This window comes from Xiphias gladius, chromosome 13 (assembly GCF_016859285.1).
Source record: "Xiphias gladius isolate SHS-SW01 ecotype Sanya breed wild chromosome 13, ASM1685928v1, whole genome shotgun sequence".
In the NCBI taxonomy this organism is placed as follows: domain Eukaryota; kingdom Metazoa; phylum Chordata; class Actinopteri; order Istiophoriformes; family Xiphiidae; genus Xiphias; species Xiphias gladius.
Window position 1 is genome coordinate 1,742,674 of NC_053412.1, and position 19,353 is coordinate 1,762,026.

At 41.9% G+C, this 19,353-nt stretch overlaps 1 protein-coding gene across 2 annotated transcripts in view; it reads right to left on the reverse strand.

Annotated features, from left to right (window-relative positions):
- Positions 1 to 2,896: 2,896 nt before the first annotated feature.
- The window catches only part of LOC120798200 (aryl hydrocarbon receptor-like), a 30,765-nt gene continuing 14,308 nt past the window's right edge, over positions 2,897 to 19,353 (reverse strand). The window contains exons 6-12 of one of the 2 annotated variants that reach the window (XM_040142308.1): positions 17,478 to 17,614; positions 14,884 to 15,089; positions 14,631 to 14,740; positions 12,501 to 12,642; positions 11,305 to 12,415; positions 10,888 to 11,103; positions 2,897 to 6,983 (exon numbers count right to left, since the gene is read on the reverse strand). In XM_040142308.1, coding sequence (XP_039998242.1) covers positions 6,816 to 6,983; positions 10,888 to 11,103; positions 11,305 to 12,415; positions 12,501 to 12,642; positions 14,631 to 14,740; positions 14,884 to 15,089; positions 17,478 to 17,614 — 2,090 coding nt within the window. In that variant the 3' untranslated portion in view covers positions 2,897 to 6,815. Of the gene's footprint in view, positions 6,984 to 10,887; positions 12,416 to 12,500; positions 12,643 to 14,630; positions 14,741 to 14,883; positions 15,090 to 17,477; positions 17,615 to 19,353 lie in introns of both variants that reach the window. The other variant, XM_040142309.1, reaches the window with a different exon arrangement.

Here is a 19,353-nt window from a genome sequence, read left to right on the forward strand (position 1 = left end):
AGATCTCATCATTTTCTGCACGAACATCCTTTCACATCTACATTTTCAACCTGTTTTGCGAGCACAGTTTGGCTACAGCACCGTTATTAACGCAAAGACAACACTGAGTCATCCTCCTTCCGGATTCTAGGAGCGTTTGTAAGGTGGCGAATTATCTCAGTGTCCAACGCAACAACCAAATCTTTGCTCTGCGCTGCGCTGCTGCTTCGCCGGCCTCCGCAAGGTTTGAGCTCTCCCAGCGGGCCTCGGCGGCGGCCCGTGGCAGCGGGCGTTGTGACGGGGCGGCCCGAGGAAGCTAAAGTGGGACACACAACATCTTGCTTGGATGATTGATCACGTCACAAGCGGGCAAAGTTAACCGGATGAAGACTGCGGGAGAAGAAAAACTCTCATAAATGATTCCGGGCGAGTCATTAAAGATGTAAAGTCGGCAGCAAACAGTGTTCTGCACTTGGGAGAGGAGGCCTCATATGCAGCAGCCCTCTGGCTGGTCCTTCTGTTTCTCAAAAAATACCTTCATGTCGTTATTAGAGGATGAATAGAAATTCATTTTATATTTTAAATATGATTTTCTGAGTTAATTCTGATACTCTGGATGCATGAATCTGAGCCTGAGCTGAGGGTGGTAAATTTGAGGTATCCCTTCAGATGTTCCTACCTCTTTCCCTATCACAAGGATGAGGGGGGTTTGATTTTTCACGCTGTTAGTCCCTCCTGACGGGAGGTGACAGCTGCGTTTGTTGCGTTGTGAAATCTCCTTCTTTCTGTATTTTGAAGTAACTAAAACCTGGAAATCAAAATGCGGTTAAAGAACTGTTCTAGGGGCAATAATCAGTATTAGCTGTTTGAGTCTATGGTGGATCACCTCTGGTATCAGTGTGTTTGTTTGCTTTCGGCTGGGTGTGAGTTCACACATCTGCTGGTGCAAAAAGCGTATGAATGGATGGGTGGAAATGGACAGTAGCGCTGTGTGCGCATGTGTTTGTGTGTGTGTGTGTGTGTGTGCTGGCTGAAGGTTCAGTGACAGCAGCTAAAAGCATCGTCAGGTTGTTGGTGGCGTGCGTCACTTCAGTGTTTAAACTCTCTGAGGTCCCAAGATGCAGCTCAGGCTGGATTTAACCTTATTGGTTATTTTTCAACACACCTGTCATCACTTGAGACTTGTGTGTGTGTGTGTGTGTGTGTGTGTGTGTGTGTGTGTGTGTGTGTGTGTGTGTGTGTGTTTGTACATTTTAATTCTTGTTGCTTTTTAATCGTTGCTGTAATCATATTTTATTTGTGGTATTAAATTTAATTCTATTTCCTCATGTCAATCTTGATACCTAATCTTAATTTTTACAGTTTACTTGTTTCTCATGTGTTATGTTGCTTTTTGTGTGCAGTTTGAGAAACATTCTTTTCAACATCTTAAGCAAGACTAGTGCATTACTTTTGTAGAAATGAATTGTAATTGTACAGTCAAAAAAAAGGAAACAAACCTATGACTTGTTCACAGTCATTGCTAGGAAAGGTCAAGTGATGCTAATGTCAAAGCTTTATAAATACTCTGACTCCTCAAACCTTGCCCCAACAATCAGCAGCCATGGGCTCCTCTAAGCAGCTGCCTAGCTCTGGAAATTAGAATAACTGTTGCTCACATAGCAGCAGGAGGCTCTAAGAAGAAAGCAAAGTGTTACCATGCAGCTGTTTCCTCTGTTCGTAATGTTATTAAGAAATTGCAGTTAACAGGAACGGTGGAGGTCAAGTTGAGCTCTGGAAGACCAAGAAAACTTTCAGAGAGAACCGCTGGTAGGATTACTAGAAAGACAAATCAAAAGCCCCGTTTGACTGCAAAAGCCTTTCAGGAGGATTTAACAGACTCTGGAGTGGTGGTACACTGTTCTACTGGGCAGCGACACCTGCACAAATATGACCTTCATGGAAGAGTCATCAGGAGAAAACCTTTCCCGCATCCTCACCACAAAATTCAGCGTCAGAAGTTTGCAAAGGAAAGTCTGAACCAGCCTGATGCATTTTTGAATACAAGTCCTGTGGACTGATGAAGTTAAAATAGAACTTTTGGAGCAAAGGTATGTTTGGAGAGAAAAGGCTGTAGAATTTCATGAAAAGAAAACTTCTCATGATGTTAAGCACTGGGGTGGATGGATCCCGCTTTGGGCTTGTGTTGCAGTCAGTGGCAGGGGGAACATTTTACTGGTAGAGTGAAGAATGGATTCAATTAAATACCAATAAATTCTGGGATCGAACATCACGTCATCTGTAAAAAGCTGAAGATGGTTTCTACAACAGGATAATGAGCAACCAAACAAGAACTGAAAGACTCTTAGCTGCTACAAAAAGTGTTTAGGAGCTATGATACTTGCCAGAGGGGGTGTTACTAGGTACTGGCCATGCAGGGGGCCCAAACTTTTGTTTTGGGCCCTTTTTCCTTTTTTGTTATAAAAAAAAAGTAATTTTGCTTAAAATATTTAAGAAATGTGTCATATTTAACTTCGTGCTTTTTGGAAATCAGGTCATCTCTTACTCACAGTAACAGAAATTTTGCGCAAGGGTGCCGAAACATTTTCATGCCACTACATGATTTTAATCTAAATTCTTGTTAATTTCTTACCTAACTTTCTTGTAACGACTATTAGAGCTCAAGAAGCAGGTCTGGCTGGCTGGCTACTCTGTACACTGCCTGAAGGGGAATGGAGAACAGCTGGGGGAACATTGGTGAGCAGGTCAGATGATGGATGGAGTGGGGAACTACACTGATGGCTGGTGGGCAGGTGAGGGTGACGGGGTCTGAAAAGACAGAAGGCGTCAGTACAGACGTAAACAAACAGTCAAAGAGAAAAGAGGAGACGATTCAGGGTGATTGCACAAAATCCTTTATTTCCGGGATCCAAGAGCACATTTCAACACACGGCTCAAAGACAAACTGCATTTTTAAAAAGTCTGTTTACATACAACTACAACTTTCAGTGATAAAAGTAGCGAAATAAAGTCTGTGTGCCTTTAAAAACATGAACCACGATTAAACAGCTTATGGAGAGTTTGATTTCAAAGTTGAGTTAGATTGCAACCTGACTAAATGGCTGGCAGCATAAATATAAAGCCATTCATTCCTTTTTAAAGATAATCTGTGGACAAAGTGGATTGTAAAGATACTAAGAGATAAACTTCAGGAAAAGATTTCAAACTTTTTCAACGTAAACTATTGCTCAAGTGTTTTGGAATATACTGTATTTTTCATATACTGAACAGCGGTAAGTCTGGGCTTACCGTTATGGCACCGTTTTATTTTGAGCTGAAGTGACAAACTGTCTTCAAACATGACATAAAGATTAAACACACGACTTTTGGGAACAATATTCGTACAACACGGACTCATAAAATGCTTTTTTCTTTTTTTTTCAAACAAGACTGCTTTCAGTGCTGGAGAAAGTTTGTAAGAGCAGTGATTTTAAAGTAGTGCTGCAACAACGTCAATAGAAAACACAGTTATATACACGCAACCATTCTTTTTTTTTAAGTGCCTTGGAAAATGATTGTCTATTTATAAATTTTTTTCTTTCATACAGCATATGATCTCACAACTGGTTTTAAATAATCTGTTTTATAAGAAAAGTCAGTTTTCAAAAAAATTGCTAAAACAAAAAAAGGAAAACAGGCAAGAGGCAAATCTGTAAATGCATTTCGTCGTCGAGACGTTTGTCCTCACCTAACGCTACTAATATCGACAAATCACTTTTAAGCACCTTTTTGTAATGAAATAAAAGCTTCATGTTTTAAACGCCTTTACAGTTTATCCAAGACATTCAACAGTGGAGCAACTGCAGACGCATGTGTGTTCACATGTTTCTCATTTGGTTTTTGAGTTGATGCTAAATGCTGTCCAGTCCATCGTCCACACTCCAGCTTCTGTAAGTGAAGCTCTTTCTTTCTTTGCTTCTCTAAGTCTTTTAAATGTGAGTAATACTGCCTTCATGTCATATCAGAAGTGAGCTCATTTATATAAAAACAATACAGCAAATATAGATAACTTTTTGTTTTGATTGATTGATCAATTGATTTTTGGCCACGCACTATATTTAATACTGTGCTCTTACGAGATACAAGCATTTAATGCAGATGCAAAAGGTTTTTATTCTGTGGCAGTTTTCCCAAGCATGACGATATTAAAGTCACCTGTGAAAAGTTCACACGTTGAGCAACAGTTAACTGGTGACAAGTTTGTCTGTACATGTTCACAAAGTAAAGTTGCTTGGACTTCATGTCAATTACCACTTCCTCAGTAATAATCGCCAGTAAGAAGCTGCAGCTGTGATTTACAGTTAATCTGATATGACATGAACGCAACATATGTTTTCATGTGAGTCCGGGTGATGATTCTTTTTGTTACAGCTTTTGTTATGTTGTTCAGCCTCCACAGGCTGAGAGGAAGAGCGTGGTGAGTAGTTTGTTTGGCTGTGTAACACTCAGAACTGTCTGTGGGACAGCTGCATTAAAGTGAAACGGTATCCAGGAGCAGCGTGTATTGTCAGTCACAGTGTCTGTGTTGATACTACGACTGAAGTAACGGCTTTAATAAAAGTTGAAATGTCCAATCTACAGTAGTGTTTTCACTAGGTTTGTTACGTTCCCATCAACATCAAGAGTAAAAGGAAGTCGTTACTGCAGAGAGAGACTCCTAATGGGCAAAAACCGCTGGTCGGACAGCAAGAACAACTTTACCTCAGAGCTTTTTCGCTTGTGTCTGTTAGCTCTGTTAGGCCTGGCATGGTTTGGTTGGAGTCTCCAACTAATACTGCTGATGTTTAAATGATAAACATAATCATTAACGATAACAACTTTAGAGTTTGGGTCAGTACAGTAAGTGTTAATCCTACTTTCAGGAATTTCTGGCTTTAACAGATGTAACACACTTTCACTTTGCGTTAGTTTTCCAAACATGGACATAATGGCCAGATAATAAATAAAAAAAAGGTTTGTCTGATGTTCTATTTGAAATTAACCTTCTGTTCCCTACGTTTGAGTGTAGATATTTTCTCAGTCATGGAAAAACGATAATTTTGTGACCACAGGAAAACAAAACTTGAGAAATACTAACGGGCACTTCCTCTTCCGCCTTCAGCTGTAATCTATTATTTACAGCTAGGTCCTTAATGGATTACTGTGTGCATGTAAGTGCACTCAGTGTTTCCCACACGACATGACTGCAAGATAAAGCAAGCGGGCGTCTGACTGGCTGTGGCCGGCGAGACAAGGCATTAATGGGAGAGTTTCACACTGTCTCCGGTCAGGAAACAAAAATGCTATTTTTTTTTAGTTCAGTGCCACCGACAGACAAATCAGATCCTTTCTGATTATGTCTGTAAGATACACGTAAGTGCACAACATCATTGTAAACCTCAACTAGGCTAAAATGCAGCATTAGGATAAATGTTGTGATGCCACTGCCACAGAAGCAGTGGCAATAAATAAGAACCTTTCAACTGCTCCTCCCTTCTGATTTGAACCTTTTACAATTTGTTTAAATCTCATCTCAACAACATAAACGATAAGAATGAAATGCTGTTTTGTTGACATGTAAAGCACCAGGACGAACAACATCGACTAACCCTAAAATTCATCTACCTCTAGGTGACAAACGAACACTGATGTTTCAATAATTTCTCGGTGTGTTCAGTCCAAATCTCATGGCTGTTGGTATAAATGTCCTCTAAGAAACGTTCCCTCTCCCTTTTACATACTGAGGATGATGAAATGACAAGGCATTCCCATTCCTGTATTAGGAAAAACAGATTACCAGCAGACGTGTTGCGTAGTTAGTACACCAATTAAAGCAGCATGTTCAGACACTCCCTCAACATTTATCCTGGTAGGAAGTTCATGTCTGTGAGTGTGTTTTCCCCACACACGGCTCCAAATCTTCGCATCTGAAATACTGTAAATCTAAAATCTCCTGTTCGGTGGATTTGCGCGTTTCAGCTTGTTAACTGCAGATAATTTATTTCAATATCACTGCAGACATTTTTCAAAGCATACTATAATTTTTCAAGTTAGAAAATTGCACACCTGCCAGACAGCCACTGGTTTTTAACTCACTTAATTGGTTGGAGAGTACGCTTTAGGAAAATGGTCAGCAGTAATGTGAAGTCCCACTTTATTTTAATAGCCCGGTGCTGAAACTCAGCTTTCTATCCTATTATATGGCACTAAAATAGTTGTAAACTGCAGATATCGATTGTCTGGGCTGGGATTTATCTTGAGTCAGGGTTGGAGTTGAACATGGGACTATCCAGATAAAGTGTGACCACAATTTAATAAAGTAACCACCCTTCTTGAGAGTTAGTGTCTTCTCTTCTTCTTAATTTCTCTTCAGGACTTTAACAGTGTATATACAGATCAGAAGGTGATGAGTTCTGGCTCATAAAATAAAAAAAAAAGAACACACATCTTATCCAAACATGAGAACAAAACTGTCAGTGAGCGCACGACTAGTAAAATTATAACACACAGTGTGACATAAAAAATTACTTTCCTCCTCTCAATTTGTTCTTCCTCATCATACATATCTTTAGGTTTCCTGCATGACCCCGGTTCTCTGAGTAGCATGAGTGTGATGTCTCGCTATGGGAAGAGACATGAAGAAAAAAAACGCTATGCAAGAGAACCTGATACAAAGTCTTTTCTGGACATGAGCTAAATTTTTTCTCTAATCTTTATCTACCCTCTAATCATTTCATTAAAAAGGTAACAGTTTAGTTTTTACTCTTCTTATTTTTCCTTCTGTACCTTCTCGTCTAGCCTCCTCTGATACGCGGCCATCATCCTTTCAGAGGAAAAAATCCAGATTTCTGGGGGTCCTGTAGAGCAGGGAGTCCTTCGGGGCACGAGACAGGGATGTCGTCTGTCGCCACGCCATTTCCATTAGGCATCAGACACGTCCTGATGTATGCTGCGTTGGCCGCACTAAGGAGGCAGCCGTTCTCCAGCTGAAAAACAAAACAGTGTGGTCACATTTCAAGGATAAGACTTGTGTGATTTTATCTTATCTTTTTAGTTTATTCGTATCACAATTTCAGCTTGTGAAGGGACTCCTTTTGATTTGATGATTGCTTAAAAAACAGAGTGTTGCCTTAAAGAACTAATGAAATATTTTTTAGGCTGAAAAAAAAAAACAGAGAATGTTTTACATAATGTACAAGCACAGAAGATAAAGACTGAAAATGTTTCATTTGTTGAGAATAAGCTGTTTTATTCACCACAGGTTATAACTATAGGATCTGTGGGGTATTTTGCCCCAAATAAGGTTTTCACAGGTGCAATCACAGAGATGACTCTTTGTATTTGCTGGTAAATGTAGTTATGGAGCCACTGTTGACCTTAATCACATGAAGCAGGTCGGGTCAGGCAATAAGCACTTAGTAGTAGATGTTTAGTGGGCAGACCTGAAGTCCCGAGACACCATGACAGAAGGAGGAAGAGGAGGAATGATGGGAGGAGAACCAGAGAACCAGATAGAAAGAGAGGAGGAAGGGAGGGAGGAGTATGCGACAGTATGTAGCTGTTGTGATGACTTACATCACAGTGACTATAATCCCCTTCAGTGAGTCTAAACAGATTAGCTTGTTTGTCAGCTAGTTTAGCAGTGAAGAAGTTCAGGTGTTGCACAAATTAACCGCTTAACAAAAACCTGGATTTCTAGTGTTTAAGGCATTTCGCTGATGCTGTCATCCAGAGTGACTTGGAGCGAGTACACGAGCAGAATGATCCTCAATTAAACCACATTTAAACATACATAAAGCAATATGTTGCATATTATATTGGATTGAACCACATATCTTAAGAGGTCATTTTATGTGAATAGTCCTTCTACAGTTGAAACCGACACTTTTCTACATTCCCGTGCCTGAGCCTTTTGCTGTTATTTTCCCACGTGGTGTCGAATATGGAAACCTCTCTGCCCACAACAGCTGACCAGTCCATAGCAGCAGTGTATTACCGTTACCGTACCCTGGATAGCATTAACCATACAAGGTGCTTCTGTTCTTGCTCAGACACACAGTAGCCTCTCAACTATCGCTGCCTGAAACGACTTTACCTCTCTGCTCTCTTGCTTGATTGATTTCTGCTGGTTTCTGCGTCAGTCTTGTGTCTTGTGCCGATTTTAATGGACTGGAATAGCAGTTAGAACATTTTTGGTGTCAATCTTCTTACCTCTCATACTACTCATTTTTCTTTAATATGTGTATAAGTAAGTATTAGTTTGATCGATAAAAAATTAGTCTGTAACATTTTGAGAATTGATTCATGTGTTTTTTAAAGAAAAAAAGACAGAATTATCTGGATTCAGATAATTTAGATAACCTAGTGTACCTCCTTCTCTGTTATACTATTACAAAACCCTTCCAAGGACAGGGGCTGCTTTCGACAACAAACTTAATATTTGTGAATTTATTGCATCAGTGAGCAATTGTATGTGTCCCCGTCAAACAGTACATACAATATATTTTCAGCACTGCGTTATCCCTTTTTCTTCTATAGTCTGATCAATTTTTGGTGAAGCTTCCAAGAGACAAATTCCCCTCCTGCTGCACTGCACCTTTATACAGATGACAGTGCATTCTTTTATGTAACGACACGGGCAATAAAATGAAAGTAGATCCCTGCTTCGATGTGAGCTGAAAATAGTCTCTGGCTGCATGGCCTGTCTCCCTCCACATCCTGCGTTCACAGCATTAGGTAATGATGACAGTGAAATTGTAGGTCAGCACCGCTCATGCTTGACTGGCCAGCCCGCCAGTATTTTTCTTTCAGTGACAGTCACTGACCCTGAAGAATAACAGTGGAGGCTGAATGGGGCGGGGATGAATGGATGCCTGCCGGGGTCGGCCATCTCTGGGGCCGACCGTGGCCCGTCCCAACCTTATTCTATTCATTATTGTACTCTTTCTCACTACTGCCTCTTTGCTTTCCTGTCCTCTCTCTGGCTTGTTCTCTCCTGTTTCATTATATCTCCTTTGTATCTCTGAGTTTGTCTTTCACTATAAACACCAGCGATGCTCTTCATGCCTGGAAAAACAGACGGCTGTGGAACAATAACAGTGACATGCAGAGAGTAGGATGTTTATGTGATCTTTGATCACTCCTGGACAAATAATAATCTTGACTTCATGCAAGTGTCAATAGTTGTTATAAATATGTTACAGGGTTGATTTTCTGCGGGTTTTGCGTGATAATTTGTCCATTTTCCTTACACAAATACCCTTTCAAATTTACATATTTTTTGCACCATGACTTCAGTGCAACCCCTGTCAAGTTTGGGTCATGAAATACAAATACAGTAGCAATATCGCATGATCGACAAGGGGGTTACTATAGTAAACTAGCCAGTGAAACAAATCCCAACAAAGCAAATGTGAGATTTAAACTACAACGGACCTCTTTATATAACTTCAGCTTTATTATGTTGGGTTCTGGACCTCCAACTACGCATCTCTTCGTACTCTAATCGATTAGCTTTTTTAGGAAGACATTGCCCAGCCCTCACTGCTCTTTTTGTTTTTGTTGTTCTTTAAACATTACACAGTTTCATTGGGCAACCCTGATAATGTTATCTGGATCTGATATGAAATCGACTGATCGAATAATCAGTTGATTATTAGACAGTTACACAATGTAATTCACTTTCACACTGAGCATTTCAAAAACATTAAGCACAAATAAAAGAAAACCCCCACAGAACCTTTCCTGGTACTGGTACAACCCCGGTATTTATACAGACTCTTCTGAACTAGATTCTAGTCGACTATTCTCAGACTGTGTTGCTCTGACCCAACTCCCCCTTGTCTTATTTACATGGAATGTCTGGTCGCATCATCACAGTTTACACTGAGCTCCATGCCAGCCCAGGGCCTCTGTGTGCTGACTCGGAAAAAAATCCATTTTCATGACAGTGAAAGAGAACAGCGCAGGGTTGAAGGGTTGGGGTTGTAGATTCTGCAGCTCTCGGTTTGTTGATATTCGCTGATATTTGAGGGCAACACAGACTTCAGGCTTCGCCAAGGGGCAAGAATCAAGGGGTCTGGCTCCCAGACCAAACAGTTTTGAAGAGAGCTGGCAGCTTTAGTTGTTTTGAGACGGCAAAAAGGAAAAGAGGAGGACAGAACAGGTCTGATACAAGACTGAAGATCTTAGCGGGATTCATTTTCAGGATGACTGTTACTCACCAACTCTTAGACATGCAGCATAAACCCTGTTTTTGTGGGACTAGTATTATATGTTAATTTCATTTAAAACAAGATATTACCCTCTAACCTCTGTGTTTCATGAAACTTGTTGCAGTGAAATTAGGTCTCGGGGATTTTGAATTAAACTGCAGTTAGGTTGACACAAAACATAAAATTATACCCGTGGAATTTACATACGTGATAGATGTAAATGGATTTAAATGCTTTGTAATCTGAGCTGTGAGATCCAACATGAACACACAATTTTTCGTTTGGTTATATAACAGGACAGATCTCCTGTACTTGTGTTTTTCTCTGTATTCCTGTTTGTAATTGGCTCAGGGGGAAAAGGTGATGTCATGTACTGTGCACCAATCAAATTTACCTATATTTGAATCACAGTCTGCTGAGTGTTGTAGGGCTCTTTACTGGTGTTACTAGGCACTGTCAATCAAATGTGATAAAACCACACCCACACAGACCCGATGAACTGAGTTTCAAGTGTCAAATTCATAAAGAGTTTCACACATTAGTTCTTGGATAACTTACACAAATCTTGAAATTTGAACATGCTCAAGAATGAAAAATGAAACTTCAGTCTTAACAGGATTAAAGTTACTAAAAAATTTAGAGGACCATTTCAATCTCCATTTCCCTGATCCCTTACCTTGTTGTGAGTGGTATCCTCTGCACTGTTGAACATGCTGCAGGCCTCTAATGACGGCAGGCTGTGCTGTGGCTGCGACAGAGCCAGTAACTGCTCTAAATCAAGCGCAGAGCTCTGGGTGGGGCACTGGGGCAAACAAGACGGGGGAACCTGAGTCTGCTGTAACATCTGCTGCTGCTGCTGCTGCTGCTGGTGACCCTGCAGCTGGTAGGTCCTCTGGTAATGACAAACGTCCAGTGTGGTCACACCATTCTGTACTGTGCCACCTGCATGTGGTGTGTTGGAGATACTGAAACCTGTGCGGCTGACCTCCATGTTTGGTGGAAAGGCTGTGTGTCCGTTTGGGATGAAAGATCCGTTTGTTGTCAGTCCAAGCGGATTCTGGAAACCAGGCAACAAAGCGCTCTGGCTGCTTACCTGCTGATGTGACTGGAGGTGAACTGAGTTCTGGTCCTGCTGGTGCTGCCACTGTTGACTGGATTCCAGATGTGAATTAAAGTTTTTATGTTCACCCTTCAGCTGTGAGGCTTTGAGTACAGTATGTGGGTGGTGATGGGTGTGGTTGTTGGGGTGATGGTGGTTCTCTGTTGTGACCACCCAGTGACCGTTAGGAATCCCAGGTAAAATGTTGGTGTCCACAGTCCCGGGCTGGGAGACAGACTGGATCTGCCCCAGCCGATCTTTCATCAGTTCACCTGCACTGATGTGTTGCTGCATCTGTTGTGACAGCTGGATGATGGGCTGCCTGCTGCTGGGAAGAGCCGGAGGGACAGCAGGTGTCAAACATGCCTGCTGGGAGACACCACCGAACCCGGACTCAGACACTGAGTCTGGGTTTGGTGGATGGCCCGAAGTTCCAAATCCACCTCTGTCCCTTTGGTCCTCTCCCTCAGTGCCACTCTCCAGGGAGTCATGGATGTAGGAAAGGATTTCATTGTTGGTGAGAAGGTCGCTGAGGGTTGGGATGTGGTTGGGATCCAGCTCCACCTGGATCATCCTCTCGTCAAGCAGCAGGAGCTCCAGGTCCTCAGCGTTCAGGCCCAGATTCTCCAGAGCACTGAAGAGCTCACTGTTGGAGCACGTCTCATCACTGTCTAGAGACAAGGAGTCCAGAGTGGCCAGCAATGGGTCATAACTAGAGGTTTTACCATTGAATCTCCCTGTCTCCCCATTAGATACAATATGCCAGCTGTCGCCACATAATAAGCCACTAAGACCATCAGTCTCGCTTTGCTGCTCACTAAAAAGGCTGCCGTGGTAGGACATCTTAGGCTCTGTGTCCGGCTGGCAGACGTACACGGACTCATCCTGGCTCATCAGTGCTCCCAGCAGGGACTTTGGGTCTAGGTCGTCTGCAGAGTTCTTGTCCAGTTTGCCCTTTTTGGACTTGCTGCCTTTGGCTTTGCCCAAGGAATCAGGGAAGCCGTGCAGTGGGTAACTGGTCTGGTAGAGCAATGCCTCTCCGGTGGCGAAGGTAAAGGGAAGGTGCATAGATCGCTTCCTCAGGTGTTCCCCTCCCTCCTCATCCCTGTGGAAATCGACGTTACAGAGAAAAAATTAACAGATAGATACAGTGAAATTCAAAAACCAAACTAGAATCATTGTGCACTTACACCAAAGGCCTCTGGGTGGCGATAATGTAGTCCGGCTTGCCGTTCTTGTAGACGAGCCGGGCGTTGGCCTGGACCCACTTCCACCGGTTGTCCTTGGTGAGCAGCCTGAAGACGGTGAGACCGCTCTCGCCCGTCTTTATCACTGGAATCACATCAGACGAGACATTGGAGGCTCCGTGTCACTGCTGTTTACGTTCTGGACGCCCCGCCGTGTGCACACACTTATACTGCATTTGCTCAGTCGAGCGTGCTGCTGTGATGGAGGCTACATGCTGATGTTCACTTTGGGTACATGCGCATGTTACAAGTCCTGTTTGCACACATTTATGCAACCCAACACACATTCATACACCATCACATCCTTATACCCAAATCCCTCATCTCCATGCTCAGTGTCGTGTCTGTCGGTGTGTGTAATTTTGGTGCAGGTTGTGTTTCTGTGCTGTCTAGTTTCTAAACAGTCTCAGGACAGAACCAGTGGAAGGAACGCTGCTTCCTCGTGGACAGACTGTAAATTAGACTAATATACTGCAGTTGGCACCAACCAATCACTACTGTCAGTTTCTATTACTGTATATTGTCAGCTTCTATCTATTACAAGTGACTGTGTTTTAAACATTACTGCTATTTGTTACAAGGTGGTGCAGGAGGATTTTACTTAAAGGCTGCAATGAAAATGTTAACAGTTTACTGTTATCAATCCAAAACACATTATCTTACTGTCCGTAGGAATCTCATAACCCAAAATGTCTCTAAGGGTCAACTGCATCTCTTTTAGCAAAACCTAAACAGACAAAGGGTGAGCGTTAAGTTTTCTGGTGTTTGGATCTGTGGCCTCATAATCTGAGGGATTACAGGAGTAAATGTCTTTATTCTCCAACTGGGCCAATCATCTCTACTGACCCCAGTAGACATGTTATTATAATATGGATTTTGTGGGAGTCTTTGTGTATATCTGTGCTAAACCTCCCCTCCCATCTGTGTGTGCATTAGAGCGTGCTGAACATATATGTATTACTGTGTTGTATGTTTCCAAATCCATATGCATATATTTCCATTTTCTGTATGCATGACTACATATATACAGTATGTGTGTGAGTGTGTGTGTGTGTGTGTGTGTGTGTGTGTGTGTGTGTGTGTGTGTGTGTGAGAGCCTGTCTGTTAGCAGTGATGCAGGCGTTGAGGGCACCATGGTTACGACTAACCGGGTCATCCGGTACATGAGCTAAGTAGGACACTTGACTCTCGCTTGGAGATTTTCTACATCAACAACAGACACACACACAGGTTTTGTTTGTTTGTTTGTTGCATGTGTTACAAACGTAACGTTGAGCCAAACACGAGACAAAGGTCAATACACTTTACATCTGACTATATACTGATCCTGGATGGGTTTTACTGCTGGAAAAGTCATAGTTTGTGATATTAAAACACCAGTAAGTCAGGAGGATCTCATTATTTCACTCTATAAGTTTTCAGTCTATAAGTTCTCAGTTTGCCTAAAATAGACTTCACAGTGATGGTCAGATGTTGTCAGATGTGTCAGCCTTTTACTCTGATCACGCTGTGGCATTGGTTTGGCCAGCGTGAATAAAAAAGTGCAAGTTGGATCTTAATGTCTTACAGTAATGTTTTAATAAGGAGAAATGATTTCTAGTTACAGCCTTACCTTTATCTTTCTAGCGAACTAGAACAATATACTATACAAATTTATCACAGCGAAAACAGGTGAAAGTATATAAATAAACAAAAATACTGATTGCTTTACAACGGGTAAGGCAGTATGTATTTGCTCATCGTCTTAATTTTTTATTTTTTATTTTTAATTAAATTAAATTACACTTTGCACACCATTTTAGCTACAGCAGGTTTTTGTTCAAAATGTCGTTATATTTGAAACATTCATGACTTCTGTTTTATTTTTACTTTACTTTTTACTACAAACAAGGGACCATCCAGTAAAACCTCTTGGCAGATTTTTTGAGGGATCATTTCGCCTCCGACCCATATTTCAGTTTCATTCCTTTTAGTGATTTGAGCCAGCAACCTTTCAGTTTCAGTCGGCTTCGCTAACTTTAAAATAACTGCGATGCAAACCAGTGACGTAGACATCAAACAGCCGTGACTTACTTCGGACGTGATTTTCAGCACAGTACAGCATGTCGGCAGCATGGATGAACTGGTAACCTGAACCTCGAACTCTCAGCTCTGCCTCGGTGTAGCCCAGAACTATTTTACCCCTGAAAATCCAGGAAGATCGGTGGACACATAAATGAATTAAGAACTTGAACGCACATGGCCTGTGCTAAATGATTGGGAGTTGAGTTAGGAATGGAACTCATCGTCTGTGTCCTATGGAAACTCAAGTTGTAATAGCACGTACTTGGCGTCACAGGCCATCGGTGTGAAATCGAGCTTGTGTTTGGTCCTGAAGATCATGTTCTTTGTTCTGATTTCCAGGATGGCGGGAGGCTGGAGGGGTGTGGCAATGGCAAAGAGAGCAAGCTGAGGCGGCGGACTGTCCTCGCTGTCACACTGCTGACGGCTCTGACCGTGAAGGAACTTCAACCGACCCTGGATATTCAACGCCTGAAAGGACAGATGAATGTCATGTTAGTAAATCAGGGCTACATTGATTCTGAGATATCCGCATCTTCACAGTGAAGACATGAGATTTAAAGAGAAGGCTGTGAATCTTTTATTTCTCTTTTCCCTGCCTCAGACACTTCCTCTTTTCCCTATGAGACTATTGCATCAAGCTTCCACAGCAGACGAGCGAGCGCTGTTTCTTTTCTCCCTGTCAAGCACCATTACTCTTATTTATCTTGAACACACAGGGTCTGATGGTTTTTCTTTCTGAAATCCCCTCCAACTATTCTTCCTCTGATCACATGGCTTACTGTACACTACTTAAATACAGTATTTAAGAGTCCGGGACTTGATGCATCTTTTGTGGGGATTTTGTGTTTTTTACAGGCTAGTTTAGGAGAAAGAATGACAGGACTATTTTTTAGAGATTGACAGGAAAGTGTGACCCAATGGTCATGATCTGGCAAACATCAACACAAACTAATCACAGTATTTTACACCACTAAATATCTAATTTGCCGCGAGAGTTGTTTATCAGCTTCATCAGTGAATGCAAGTAAGGTACACTACGACGTTTTGGACAGGTTGCTAATAATTACCTCCTTTGATGGAGAGAGGTTATGTGATTATCATCTGCCCATCCATTAGTTTATTAGTTTGTTTATTTGTAATGTTACATAGTCAGATCTCCTTCACGTAAAGCTTGTTGAGGAAACATTATCAAAAGAAATGAGCTGAGATAACTAGAGCTTAGAAATCTTTAGACAGTAATTTGACTGGATATGAGTTTGAAAAAAATACTAAAATATAAAATATAAAATGATTATTATAGATATTATAGATACAAGTATAAACAAGTATCCCTTTTGGCAAACATCACTTTTTTCTATCCAAACTCTTGTACTTGAATTTCTCCAAACCACAGTGATTTTGACAAGACAGTAAAGTTAGTTTGACTGTGACCAAAATCTGGGTTTGTAACTAACTAACGTGGGATGTACGTTGACAGTCTCAAGAGGAGAAAATTTGATTTTGATAACTCCATGAACTTTCCTCTACTGTCACAATCAAGCCTAACTTCCCTTGACCAATGATGTCTGGACTGGCATGAAACTTGCTGTGACCAGTCATGTTCCCAAAATGACGAAGCTCTTCGATTTTGGAGACGCCATGACGTTTTCTCTAACAAAGTAACAAATGATGCAGAAAAACGTCAAGAATGAAGCTAGTATTATAGATAAGAGTCAGAACTTGCCACATTTGATTTCTTACTACCAACCAATTCCAACCAAAAAGCAGCAACTGGCATTGAAATCAAACAAACATTACCCCACACATAGAAACCTTGAGGTTCAAATTGTGTGAACTTCCAAGTTTTGGATCAACAACCACCAGCAGCCAATAGGGAGGTTTTAAAACATCAAAAAAACAAAAAACAAAAACAAAACCAAACAACCCTGAAAACACTTTCTCCTGTCTGCTGTCCTCCTCTCGCCCTGTGGCATCTCGTGTGAAGAACCCCCCCCTGTTCTCTGTTAGCTCTGGTTAATTGACTTTGGTGGGTTTAAGAGCCTGCAGCCGTGATGTTAGGAATCTAGCCCTGAATAGCAGGAGGGATTACAAAAAACAAAGCCATAGTGACGGGTAGACAGAAGTACAAACCTGGCTTACTGCTCACGCAAATGCACTGAGAGATGCAGGTTCGAGGCCCTCCATGAGCCCTGCTGGAGTGTCCTTGAGCAAGACAAAGAATCCCTGGAAGATCCGGACCTGGACCTCTCGTAAATATCAGCAGGAGCAGCAGTTAAAGAATCGTGTGTCTGACCCCTGAAGTGCCTTGCTCATGGGGGACCCTGCCCCATTTTTCCCAGCAGGTTTTAGGGATTGTGCTTCCGCTGAACCACAGCGTGTTTCTCCATCTGCAGCTAATTGTCTTAGTAAGAGCAGCAGTGGCTGGTCTGGAGCTACCAACCCTGACTAAGCAAGTTCCCCCTCTGCTCTTGTCTCCACTGGGTGGTGAGAGGATTAAGACCCTTTTCCCCACGACCCCGGGGCTCTCTTAAGGCGGATTACAAGAGTAAATGGTGGCTTCTGATCCGTGAGGGACTCTGAGGTGGCACGCCATATTGCCGGCAGCACCAAGATGCCTCGAAACATTACGAACCATTAACATTCATTCATTTTATAATTTTATTTGAGTGGGAACATGTATGTCATCAATATCGATCATCATTTTTTATAAAACTAAATAAAACTAAAAAACCTTTAATAAAACTTAAATCCCCACACTGGTTAAATGTAATAATAGCACACCAGACATTACATCATACACAAAAAACACCGGCCCACGCTTTTCAGGACACAAATTAATTTTAATCTTAATCTTACCAGGAAGCCGGAGGAGTTGTCCAACAAACAGCGGAAGCGGCAGATAAAGCCTCTCTCCAAAAAAGAGGAGTTTTCAGGTGGAAGTTGGTCGGGGTTGTAGCTCACCAGACACGGAGAGGTCGACACCGACTCGCCATCTGAGGATATTAAAATGTAATTTTATTACTATTTTACTATGATTTATGTACCATCCAGACCGTAAGTATTTGGGCAGTTACATGTTTATTGTTCTTCAGGTTCTGAGCTTCAGCACATTTAGTTTGAAATATAACACTGGATATTACATTAAAGTGCCAGGTCTGTGCTTTAATTTGAGCAGGTTTTTTCATCGACACTGAAAGAACTGTGTGGGAGATATAGCCCTTTTAACAGACAGTGCTCAAATTGCAAGGACACCTGACTACTAAATGCTTTTTGGGCACCTTTGTGTCGATTCAATGTTAGTTCATTCATCAAAGAGTTCAAACGTGGCTCAGAGTTGACTGACAGTTGAGAGATGCCCTCTAGATTGAGGTGGAGCTGTCTGTGAATAAAAGGAGTGAAGAGGTGACCTTGTAAGTGAAGAGGATAATAATGAGGCTCAAAAAAAGCAAAAATCTATCCAAGAGATTGCAAAGGTAGTTGGTTTGCCAAAACCAGCAGTTGGGTACACTCTGAAAAAACAGGAAAGAAAATGACAAACGACCTGGTAGGTCGAGGAGCACGAGATTTGTGGGTGAGCAGAGAATAATTCGCAAAGGTGAAGGAAAACCCCTTTATGACTGAACAGACTTCATGACCATAACCTCAGAGGATTCACCACAAGATGCAAACCCCTGGTAAACCTCGAAAACAGACGGGCCAGGCTGCAGTTCACAGAAACGCAAGAGTTCTGGAACAAAGTTCTATGGACTGATGAAAAAGAAATCAACCTGTGTCAAAACTTTGGAAAACGGAGAGTGATGAGAAAAGAAGGAACGGCTCGTGACCCAAAGCCACCATCTCATATGTCAAACATGGTGTTGGTTCTGTTATGGCTCAGGCATGTATGGTTGCCAGCTGAACTGGCAAACTGACATTTATTGATGACTTCACTGCTGCCGGAAGCTACAGGATGAACGCCGAGGTTTAGAGGAGCACTCCGTGCTCAGATTCAGCCAAACGCAAAACTCAAAACTCATTCGACGACATTTCATCTTTCAGCAGGATCCTAAACATACAGCCAATAGAACTTAAGAGCTTTACAGGATGGAGAGGTGGAATATCCTCGACTGGCCGAGTCAATCACCTGATCTAAATCCGACTGAGCTGCACTCCACTTGGTGAAGACCAGACTAAAGGCAGAGCCCCCACAACAAGCAAGAGTTGGAGGAGGCTGCAGTGAAGCCACCTTAATGTAGTGTCCATTTCAAATTGAATGTGCTGAAGCTCAGAGCCTGAAGAGCAAAATAATGTACAACTGTCTAAATACCTACGGCCTGGACTGTAAACATGATGGGATTGGAGATTGTGTAGAACCTCAGCTGTTCGAAGCAAACTGTACATCAGTAGACAACTTGACCTTGACCAGTTGTTAGTGTGTACATGTGTGTACAGTTTATGTGTCTTGTCAACCGCTGACCCTTACGTAATTAAAAATCACAAGTGTGTGTATTTGTATGTGTGTGTACAGTATGTACAGTAAGAGCATGTGTATGCTGGTGAAAGTGACTGCGTGAGTTTGTTTTAGTTGCTGACGTGTCTACTGCTGTGTTGCATTTCTGTCTGTACACTGTGTTAGTGAAAGTACATACGAGTGTGTGTGTGTGTGTGTGTGTGTGTTTGCGCACTGGAACATTAGACCATACCTCGGGAGCCTTTAGCTAAAGGTCCCCTCTTCCACAAGGCTTTAAGGTTG